The sequence below is a fragment of the Atractosteus spatula genome, chromosome 12 (genome assembly GCF_055471065.1).
Source record: "Atractosteus spatula isolate fAtrSpa1 chromosome 12, fAtrSpa1.hap1, whole genome shotgun sequence".
Classification (NCBI taxonomy): Eukaryota; Metazoa; Chordata; class Actinopteri; order Semionotiformes; family Lepisosteidae; genus Atractosteus; species Atractosteus spatula.
Genome location: NC_142717.1, coordinates 23,651,846 through 23,663,494, shown reverse-complemented (window position 1 = coordinate 23,663,494; position 11,649 = coordinate 23,651,846). Strand labels below are relative to the sequence as shown.

General features: G+C 39.4%; 1 protein-coding gene across 1 annotated transcript; it reads right to left on the bottom strand.

Moving 5' to 3' along the window:
• Positions 1-1,148: 1,148 nt before the first annotated feature.
• LOC148822795 (synaptonemal complex central element protein 1-like) lies at positions 1,149-5,167 on the bottom strand. The gene is made up of 9 exons (XM_088928672.1): positions 5,128-5,167; positions 4,750-4,809; positions 4,416-4,490; positions 3,482-3,529; positions 3,271-3,322; positions 2,935-3,024; positions 2,173-2,236; positions 1,805-1,871; positions 1,149-1,243 (listed from the first exon to the last, which is right to left on the bottom strand). Exons 1-9 carry the CDS (start codon positions 5,165-5,167, stop codon positions 1,149-1,151), a joined length of 591 nt encoding a protein of 196 aa, XP_088784798.1.
• Between the last annotated feature and the right edge of the window lie 6,482 nt (positions 5,168-11,649).

Here is an 11,649-nt window from a genome sequence, read left to right as displayed (position 1 = left end):
AAATAACATTGATGAACTAAAAGAAACAACAGTAATCACAAAACTTAATATCATCAGTTAAATAACATTCATTCTGCCTTTGTGATTAGCATGCACCACTGTAATGAAACGGGTAATAAAACTATACGATCTCTGACAGTCTGCTTCAGCCTGTCATTCCCCACACAGCCAACACCAGAACCAGGAGTTTTTATTCAATATAAAAACAAGACTGGTGAGATGCAGGTGCTGGGTAGGGGGTACTTGGGCAGGTGGCAGGGTAAGCCTCTCTCACTAGCTAGATACGTCTCCTGATTCTAGTCAGTGGCACAGTTAATTTGAAAGCTGCGGTTAAAAGCCTCTGGTTTAATTTGAACCTGCTCTGCTCTTCTTTTCATCCATAACCATATTAACCAGATTGAAACACGGATTTGGGAATGTTAAATGTGCAGATGTCAAGACTCTACTGTTGTATATAATGTATTTGTTTTTAAAAAGTGTTAAAGTTTAAATGTGAGGTAAGCTCAATCAGTTTAAGATGGGTCACTATTTGTCTGGAAAGGATTCATTTTATTATTGGATGCCTGTCCACCTGATAGAGGAGATCTGATTTAATATGATAAAACCTCCAAGCTATATATTTTACACATTTCCAGCAGCACGGCTAGAGTTCCCCAGCAGAATTAAATACAAACAGGTTTCTACAACATGTACAGTAGCACAGTTCATCTCCAAGCCACATACTTCTGCTGTACTCGCTCATGTACAGAGAACAGTTTATATGTTCAACAAAAGGAGACTTGATTATGGATGCATCTTCACTCCCCTAGGACTGGATTTGTATTTCACAATGCAGAGATACTGAATATATCCAATAAAATATATCTTAAGTTCTAAATAAGCAGAGCTGAAAATAATTTATTACTCCAATTTTATTTAATATGGCAAAGAACACAAAAGGTGTCATTTAACAATATAGTGAGGGGAAAGGCAGTGAATAGGTGATGAACTCTTAAACAGAAAAAAACATTTTAAGTTTATGTAACAACACTAATACTAGCAACATAAGTACCTAAATAAAGTACACAAAGTATCTGGATTAATTCAGCTATGTTCTGTTCAAACGAGAAAAAAACACATTCCTGTTGCTGCATCTCATCTACATAAAATTAGTTTCCCTCATTTTTGCTGGTTTTCTCTGCAGGACCCCTTGCTCTGCTGATCTCCTCTTCAAGGATTTTCAGCTGCATTAACTTGATCTGTTCTAGAGCATAAAAAATAACCAAGATGATATTTTGCACATTTTTTAGCATAGAGATCTTAACTGTTACATCTATGTTCTGCATGATAGGACATACTTTACTTATCTTAAGGAGTTAAAATGACACTGCAGCATCACATTTTGCCACTGACTGCAGATACGCTTATCCGGTTTGAAATCCCTGTTTAGGGTATCCACTTAAGTTTTACTTAACGTGTATAGTGCATGTTCAAATGCACTGTACAGAGGATCAGAGCACACTCACCAGAATGCAACAAAGTCAAGTTGTAAGGGATAAACCATGGACTGTTGAATCAGTGTTAATCCACAGGTGATCTATCTCTTAGTATGGTTTTTTGTACTAAGAGCTCTGGAACTATTCAAAATATTACAAATAAATACATTTAAACTCTATCTTTGGAAGTGTATGTTAATTTCAGCCTCGTGTTGAAGCCTATACACTGCTGAGCTGAATGATTAACAATCTGAATATCTGCTGTCCTTCTGTGCCATTACCATGAACCAAATGTGCCACAGTGAAAACAGAAGAAAAACAAAACCTACCAGCTTTTAATAACTGGGCATTGGCATTTTCAGCATTCTCTATCTCCACTGGAAGTCTTTCTGGAGACTATAAAAATGTTAAATGTTAATGTTAAAATGTTAATGTTAAAAACATACAAGTTTTTAAAAGTCACAGGTACAGGTGAAGGATCATGTGTTTCATGTGAGTGAATGGGGTGCTTCCTTGTAAGAAACCCCAGTCCTAACAGTAAATACTCCCCGGAAAGTTTTGACAACTTGTTTGGTGTGCTTTCATGACAGTTTAAAAAACTATGAGGAAAGCTGCCACGTTCTAAATAAAAAAAGCAACAGGAATGGGAACAGTCACACTTTTAAAGTGAAATAAAGCTAAAAGTATAACAGCTTACATAAATGGAATACATATTCTTATGATCTTCCAACAGCTGCTGAAGCTGATTTTCAAACTTCATCCTGTTAAAAAAATAGTATGTACACATTAATTTTTCATTAATTGTAACATCCTCACCCAGTCTATCTAAGCAGTGATAATGAAAAGTTTGTCTATATGACTGTCATATATAATGATATAATTGGTGATTTTTGTCAGTGAACATCTAATATTATATTGAACATTATTTAAACTTTCTGTGCACATTGGTGACATACTGTACAATGCAGTTTGTATGATAAGCATGTCTATTTAAATTAATGATACATTTATACCATTATAATACAGTTCCTTGTATTATTAACTACATCTTCTTCTTCAAAACTGTGGTATATTCTTTAAAAAATCTTTTACAAAAGGACAAATGGTAAATGATAAAATATAATGTTTTTGCAAGTCTTAACACCTATTTTTCTCAGTCACAATTTGCAGGCTTTCCATTTTAGACTTCAGAACAATAAGGCTCTCATTTATAGAACTGCACTGAAACTGATGCAAGTCCTTACCTAATGAGTAGTGGGAGTCTGTAACAAGATACAGAGCCATGCTATTGTAAGGCAAGACCCTGGCTTCTTTTGAGAAATCCTTTTGAGATTCTAGGATTAACTGCCAAATGGTCTAGATGGGCCAAACTGCGTCACCTTAACAACTGTGCTTAATGTTCTAAGCATTTAAAACTTATACTGTATATCTAAACAACATGAAGAAGATGAATCTGCACCTTTGTTTCCTGTGTTTTAACTTGGTCTCCTGAATTTTGAAGGTGTACTCTTCTAGCAGCTGCTCATGTTCACTGTTTAACTGATGTTCCCTAAATAATAAACAAAAATGTACACACAAAACCTGTGTCACATGTTAGCCATGTCCAAATCCATCTACATGTTTGTTTACCTACATACTTAAATGATGAGGGCAGCATAAAGGGGTGTTGTAGATTTCTCAGGACATTCAGAAAACGAGTCAGAAAAATGATGGCATTGCATTTTAAACTCTTTCACAACAATCCTGACTCGCTCAGACTTTATTTCAGAAGTAAACGCCATTGTTAATTTTTTACCTGTTTGTGTCCTCTTTGAGCTCACACTGGTACTGCAGAGTCTTACAGGCATCTGCAGAGGAGGAAAGAAAAACTGTAGGACTGTACATGTAAGTCTAGGCTTGGTCTGTAATACACAGTAAACAATATGAGAGTCTTGGTTTTAAATCAATAACTGGCAACTCTCCATCTGCTGTCAGTTTAATATTGCAAGTCTATTTAAAAGCTTTACCTTCTTTTTCTCTGTAAACCTTCTCCAGCTGTGAACGCTCTGTGTGCACTAGAGGAAAGGAAAATATAATGAAAGCCGAGTTGCATGTGCTATTACATGGGGGGAATATTAAAATTGCAACAGCGGAATTTTAGCAGAAGTTAAAATATTATTAGGTAGGCATGAATGTGTGCATTATATACACAATGAATGACTATCATTTCAATTGACCACAAATTCTGACTGTAAACACTAAAGTTCCAATATTCAGCAGTCTATATTCTTCATGAGGGGTGGCACAGTGGTTAGAATTGCTGCCTTATAACATGGGGCCCAGGGTTCAATTCCAGAGCTGGGGTGCTATTTGTGTGGAGTTTGTATGTTCTCCCCGTGTTCACATTTCCTCTGGGTTCTCTGGTTTCCTCCCAATGTCTAAAGACATACTGGTTGGTTAACTGGCTTCTGGGAAAACTGGCCCGGGTGTGAGTGTGCGCGCGTCTATGTTGGTGTCTGTTCTGCAATGGACTGGCGTCCCGTCCAGGGTGTACCCCGCCTTGCGCCTTGTTGTCTGCCTGAAATTCCAGCTCCCACGCGACCTTGAATTGGACCAAGCGGTTAGAAAATGGATATCCTTCAAGAGAAAATTCAAATTTTAATATTTACATGGTATTATTCTGTCAGAATGTCATAACTGTGAATACAAATTCTAAATAGTTCAAGTAGGTATATGCGTCAGCATGTGTAGGTTGCAAAGGAACAAGTAATAGGTTTATTCCATGCTGAAAAGAGAAACACAACGTTTCGGCCTTGGAGCCTTGTGACACCCAAGAAGTTTCTTTTCTTCTCTTTTCAGCACAGAATAAACCTTTACTTGTTCCAAATTCTAAATTACCATTTATTCTTACATTGATATCCATTTGCAAAGAAAAATTATTACAGAACAAGACACACTTACAGGCATCTAATTCTTCCTTCAGGGTCTTTTTCTGGGACTCGCCCTCTTTCAACTCTTCTTCTAAAGTTGTTTTCCCTGGGTGGGGGGAAGACATATGTAAGACTTGGGTTTTAGCCCACCAAAGGGACGTGAAATTTTTAAAGCTCAAGTTTTGAGTTTTTTGGTCTAAAATCCATAACATACAAAAGTCCAGGAAACGTTACTAAACTTTGCGGTTACTTTTTTTTCCTCCAAATGAAACGCAGAACAATTGTCATAGCGGCAATATAACACACGAAAGGCACTAAGTTTTTTTTTTTACTGAACGTCGAAAATGAACTTCTGGCTTGTGCACCTTTTTGCAGTTTCCTTAATTTATTCATTAGGTCTTCCATCTTGAGTTCCGCCTTATCGCCTAAAACCGAATAAAAACACACTTGTTATGTAATCTCTTTTGAAGTAATGGCAGCACAGTTCTCCCAAGAAAAGCAGTACTCTTGAATCTGTTTGCATCAGTAAAAAGCAGGTACTGTGTAGAAATAAGCCTGTCGAATAAGTTCGATATTAAGAAACTGCGCTTTCGTAATTGATCTGAAAATCTGAATATTTGACTGTGGGCCACGTCAGATGTACACACCAAGCATTTTTATTTAGACTGAAAATGGCTTTTTAAGCAAGCAAACAACAATGATTAGAGTAACATACGGCGCCTTGTTCTTTTACAATTTCATACCGTGTTTCAGCTCTTCCGTATTTTGTAGGATATCTTCCATATCTAAACTTCAACCTGGAAAACGAAACGGACAGAAATACAGCATTAATTCAGCCGATTTCTGTCTACCTACATTTTGAGATGAGGAATATAATTTAATCTATTAGTCTCCCTGGACAGCCTTCACCATTTATTAATGATAAATAACATCTAAGAAGCAGAGGAAGAATTTGTCTGAAATTACTGAATATTTGAATAAAGGCCAGCGCAGGAAAACCAGAGACTGAACGATAACTACTAGATTACAGAACCGACACGGTAACAATTCAGTCTAACCTAGGTAAGGATTTCAGTTTTGCCGTTGATGTTTTTTTGGTATTTCATACAAATATGAAAGCGATTAAAAACGCGCTCCCGGAGCGTTACATTCAGCGCGACCCGTCTCCAAGGCCGCTTGAAGCCGGTGACCTCGTGCTCTGTTCGTTGAAAACCGCTCTCACGAATTTGGTTAATGGCTTTGAAACTCTTATGTCTTCAAAACGTTTCACTTAATACATAAATAAAATATCCTTAGCTGGATCATACCTACAAGAGTGAAACTACGTATTCACATGTCCCTCCTAAAGACGGAAAACCTACTGAGTTTAGGAACAATATAAAATGTTACTTTTTACTTGAATGATCCTTTTCTTCAAAAGGTGACTATACTTTTTGCCTGCCCCGCTTGTGACTACGATCACATCAAGTACCTTGTTCTACTACATTTATTGCTCAACTTTTGTAGATCAATAGACTCCTTTCATCTTAATAAAGTGAAAGGTTTAAATAAAATGTCCTGATTCAATGAGCTGCTCTTAATTTACGCCATGCTACTTTATGTACCAGGTCTTAGAACAGGGTTTGCTATTTGTCTCCTGAAAAAAAAAATATTTAAAAGCTACTGGTTTGCATAATACTTTACTCTTTATTTGGCTTACACCTTTATCCAATCAACTACAAAGCCCTGAGCTTGAAACCTCAAGGTTTCCTCCTATAGCTTCCTCAGCCAGTCAAGTGCTGCTCAGGGAATCTCAGTACTCTTGCACACTCTTCTCCTGGATAAATCCTAGTTCATACAGGGGTTGTCAAGACATTGCACTACAAAACACAGTTCAGTTCCTTGATACCCTGTGTACCAGCAGAGAAGCCCACAATTCCCAATTTAAACACCAGTCATCTTACAACAGTACTTAATCAATGAGGTGGTTCTGATGACATCTTTAAACATTTCATGAACATCAGGCCTTTAAAACCGCATAAAGAAAAACACACATTCCATCGGTTACTGTACAATAAACGTTTTATTGGAAAAAATACCAGTCTTAATAGACATCTATATTAAAGAATGCATGCACATTTTTTTAATTGTGCTATACACAGATTAAAAGAATATTGTACAGATGTATGAACAGAAATGAAGTTGTTTAAGGTTGGAATTTCACTCATACAAAAAATATATCAAGTTTTTTCTTGATCTCCTGAATTTTAGACAAATGCGAAGATGAAAGGATCAGGTACAAGCCCGTACTGTTGGATCGTAGCATTTTATCCTGGGAACAATTGGAAAAGGCAGACTGCAGAGAAAGATTTCAGGACTGGCAAACTAAAGCACAGCTCAGGGGCCCTACCTGAATACTGAAATAAGTTCCTCATACAAGAACAATGCAGTTTCAGCGACCAAGTGAAACATTTGGGATACACGCGCAAAAAAATAAACAAACATGAATGAACCGAGGACACTCCTTGGAAACCTTCCATATACCCCAGCTATAACAAAGCACTTCACTCAGAGACCCCCAGTACTCACAAACAAGTGTTATCTGAGTTCAACATCATTCTCGAGGGCATACCTGTGAGTACCGACACTTGACTTTGAAATATGAAACATCTGTAACAACAGGTTCCATTCTTTGAGCCACCCCCACTCTCGTTATCAAAACTGCCAGCCGTTTAGTAGGTGGAAGGTTGTCCTCTTCCTAGGATGAAGGGAAAACAAACGGGACACGATTCAATGTTTTCCAGGGATCAGTAGTAATTTTTTCACATTAGTGTTTTTCAGTTCTCAAGTGTCTGTGATGTGTAAATTTGGCAGTACGAGCTCAGAGTCGCTGCATTCAGCTCCTGTACTGGACTAATACTGGCAAACTGGTCACAAACCAGGAACACTGAGAACATCAGCAATGCTCTTCTGTGGCAGTTTTGGATAATAGTCAACTGTCTTTGTGGTTTATGTGACACATACACGTACGGGAATTCTCTTCTTCTGGACTGCTCTCGGCTTTGTGGTGCTGTAGCTATGCGTACAGAGTCAGTGGCCCAGAGATGCATCTATCGTTCTGCCATCCTGGATCCAGCAACACTGAGACTTTACAAGACCAAGCAAGTCTCACTCCCCAGGCAATGCACTGCTTCTGGTTAGTAGTGCAACTTCAGAGAGCACAGAGAAGAAGGGACCTGCGTTTCAGCTGTAGTGTCAAAACGATAGTATAAAAAAAGAGACGCCAAGGTTGTGTTTTTGACTCTAAAGACTAATTATTTTCAATGACGATGACGATAATATACAATGAACGTCTCTAATGACAAATGACGCACTGCTCATGCGTTTCTGGTAATATTCTTAGTTTTTCTCCCAATAGGTTCGCTTGTGTTATTAAAATACGCAGCAACGTGATAAAAAATACAATTTCGCACAGCTCTCCTCCTTCAAACTGTGTACCCTAACCCAGAATTTCAATGGCAATTTGAAAATCGTTCATAAATGATCTCATTCTAAAGCTGACCGCTCACCATGAAAGGGTATTCCTTAAAAACACATTAAACACAAAACTATTAAGTTTTACTCAGGATTATAAATATAAATAAAAATACCAAGAACAATTCAACTGCTAGACTATGACATGCCTCTCTTTTGTGATTGTAAGTAACCATTCAGTATTATACCTTATTATGCGGTTACGATGTACAATTTTATGAACAATTTGACATCAGTTTGAATGAGGAATAGGACAGAGGGTGGCACAGTGGTCAGCACTGCTTCCTCACAGGGCGGCGACCCTGGGTTCAATTCCTGACCTGCGATGTTATCTACAGGAAGGTTTATAGGTTATCTCTGTGTTTCCCAATGACCCTGAATTGGAAAAAGTGGTGCAAAGGACTGGTGTTGTGTCCACGATGTAGTCCTGCCTTGCTGCTTGTACTTCAGGGTTACTGATTCCTTACTAGGAATAATCAGACAATTTCTGACAACTAACAGATGAATATAACCAGGTGGTATAAGGTGCAATAAAGGTAGTAGGTGGAGCTCACCCTGTGGTCAGTGTAGGTCCAATACCCCAGTATAGTGTTGGGGACACTATACTATAAAAAGGTGCTATTATTTGGATGAGATATAAAATTGAGGTGCTGACTCTCTGTGGTCATTAAAAATCCCAGGCGAATTCCTGGTGAAATTGCCCCCTGGCCTTTACCAGTCATGATCTCCTAATAATCCCCAGCTATGAACTGGTTTCTTCACTTTGTTCTCCTGATGTGTGGTGAGTGTACTGATGCACTATGGCTGCTTGCACATCATCCAGGTGGGGCTGCACGTTGGTGGTGGTGGAGGGGAGTCCCCATTACCTGTAAAGCACTTTGAGTGGAGTGTCCAGTGTACAGAACGGTGCCCCACAGATAGATCTTCTCCTGCTTTCCCATTCCTGAGAAAGAGAAAGCATGCATTTGTTTCAGTAGGTGCTAAAAATGCTTTTTAAAGGAAGACTCTTACCTGGGCTGCATCTCAGCCTGGTTCTGCAGAACCCCTCACTGAGAGGTCACTGACATTGAGCGAGAGGAGCAGTAAGAGTTGCTTAGACCACATCTCCCCAGTCACAGAACAGAGTGCTGTATAGGAGGCTGGATAAAGGTGGTGGTGCCATTACAGTCCTGTGACACAAGAACTCAGCCTTAGGGCCACTGCTTTCAAAAAGCTCCAGGCCAGTTCCACACACTGGTGCTGTGCAGGATACATAATTAAAAAGTTGGATTTACACTGTTACACCCTACTGCTCTTTCAAGGATTATGGATTTGAGTTAGTATGGTTAAAGAATCTTGGAAACTAACAGCCAATGTGAAACACAAGGGGCAGTTTATTCAAGGTGCTGATTCGCAACAGGCCCTGACAACTGCAAATAAAGGAGCGGTAAGAGGATGGTGTAGGTACTTGGATAGCTCTGTCACCTCCACATCTCCAAGGGTTTACTACATACGTCTTCTAGACTGTGCGAGTCTTTTAGTTAATTTCAAGATTTGGGAAATGTTAGTTCAGTCCTAATAGCTAAATGAACTGATCTTAAGTAAAAAAAAAAAAGAACAGAAGCCCTTACCCTTGTAAGATAGCTGGAGATTGGGAATTCAAGAGCCATGCTTACTTCACTAAATAAAATTCCATACAGTATCTTAGTCCAGCATGTCGCTCAGTCTCAGAGCCGAGCTCTCTACCGAAAGAAAGGAGGTCCTGCACAGCAACACGGGCGGTGATGGCGACGCAAGGCGCTGAGCAAGTCTGTGAAGCAGATCGTCAAGGTCAGCTGTTTCATCTTTTACAGATGCGAGACGAGCCCGACTTTCCCCTTATACTTTGTTCGCATAGTGCCGATGTTAATAATGACATATCATTCATTACCTGAGCCACATTCATCCACTTTGCACGGATAAAAAAAAAAGTGTTCAGAAAGCGTTGTCACTGGGAAATCACGGACACGCGTTTCACTGTGTTTTTTACACCGAAAGTTGCCCCACGCACGCTGCACTCGGGCAAACTACGCGAGTGAGGCTGGAATATTAAGTGGAATCAGATGCTTAATTTCCGTAGATTTTATCGCTACCTTGGATTGATTAATTTGTCCAACCCTTAACCTCCTTGGGCTAGATGTACACAAGAGGTTTTAAAAAGGATAGATGGGCAATATTGTGTCCAGAATTCTGCCAATACTTGCCGTCATCGATAAATGCATCGATTCCCAGTAAATGTTGTCTTTTAATGTAGTAAAACCATTAGTAAACAAATGTACATCACTCGGTTATGCTTGTTTCTTCCTCCTTTTGTTAGGAATTAGTAGTGAGGACCGTATGCAGAAAACCAGGGCGATCTCCAGAGGCATAGTCGATAGAACAGTCCGAGGTCTGAAAGCCGAAGGTAGACAAGCCGGTGCAAAAGTACAAACCAGAAGCGAAGCCGTAAACCGAGAGTCGAAACCAGATTGGGAATCAAAGTACCAAATCCAAAAACCAGGAGACGTAATCGAAAAACAAGCCAGGATTAGGAAGCCAAAAAAACATGTGGTAAGTAATTGCGAGAATCGAGGTGGCTCTAGCCAGGAAGATCCCTAATACTGAGCACAGTGGAGTGTGAAGCAGCATTAAATAGGCAGGGGTAAAAGGGCTAATTGGGAACAGAGCTGGAATGCGAGGTGGGGTGTGGCGTAACACCTTTTAGCTTCTTGCATTATTAGTGACTACATATCACACTTCTGAGTTTCTGAAAAAGCACTCAAAATTTTATTCAACAGGAAGCAAAGTTCTTCGATTTAATCAGGCTTACTCGCCTAAGAGGTTGAAGGCTTATTGGCAGTGCACATCTTGGCATTTACAGAGGACATTATTAATTTGGGTGTATATTAAACTCTTACCTGAGCAATTTTAAAGATATATATATATAAAGTCATGTGTATCATGTCTTTCCTCTATAGAGTTACAATACATGCCTGTGGTCCACAGAAAAACCTTTAATAACCCAAGTTGTTGTATAGTAGAGACAACGATAGTCTTTGGATAGAAGTCAAATGGATGACATTTTTTTTCTATCTGAAGGTCTTACAAATATATATATTTATAGCTCAGTTTCTACTGTATATTAAGGTTACCATCAAAAAGTCCAAAACATCTAGACTGAGCACAGAGAAAAGACTGCCCGAGTGGTCCAGCTTGTAGTTGTGTTTGCCCAAGTGCAGGTTGAGCTGTACGATCAGGGGTTCGAGCCTGGATCATGGCTCTAGGCAGCTGTGACCGCGATTCCCAAAGCAGTAGCGCACAACTGGTTGAGCGCCAAGGAAGACAGAGTGAGATAAGCCGGAGTCTGTGGCCTCCCAGGTGCTTGCAGGCTTGCCATACTGCTGTTGAGAGACACGCCTCTTGTCCAGTGGGTGCTGGACCTCTGCCTGTGAGATTAAAGACGAGAGACTCAAAGGAGGGCAGGTCGCAGGAGTCAGCCAATCTTGTTTTCTCCCTTGTGCGGTTGCGGGGTTTGTCGCCACGAGCTGAGACGTGAAGAACACAGAAACCAAAATTGGGTGGGTATAACCAATAATAATAAGGCTTATGGGCAGCTTATTACTGCTGTCTTGAAGAAGAAACAGAACAGTTATTTCAACTGATGTGCAAGAATGCTTAGTGTGCAACATGATGCTGAGCCCAAACTCGTTTTTTTCAATTATAAACGTTAAATAGAGAAAAAAAACATTAACAAA

Excerpts from the sequence above, each read along its gene's own strand:
- LOC148822795 (XM_088928672.1), bottom strand. The coding sequence starts at position 5,167 with ATGGAAGATATCCTACAAAATACGGAAGAGCTGAAACACG. Across the intron at positions 3,323-3,481 it reads GGTTTACAGAGAAAAAGAAG|ATGCCTGTAAGACTCTGCAG; the intron begins GTAAAGCTTTTA and ends CCTCCTCTGCAG. Across the intron at positions 3,025-3,270 it reads CTCAAAGAGGACACAAACAG|GGAACATCAGTTAAACAGTG; the intron begins GTAAAAAATTAA and ends TTTATTATTTAG.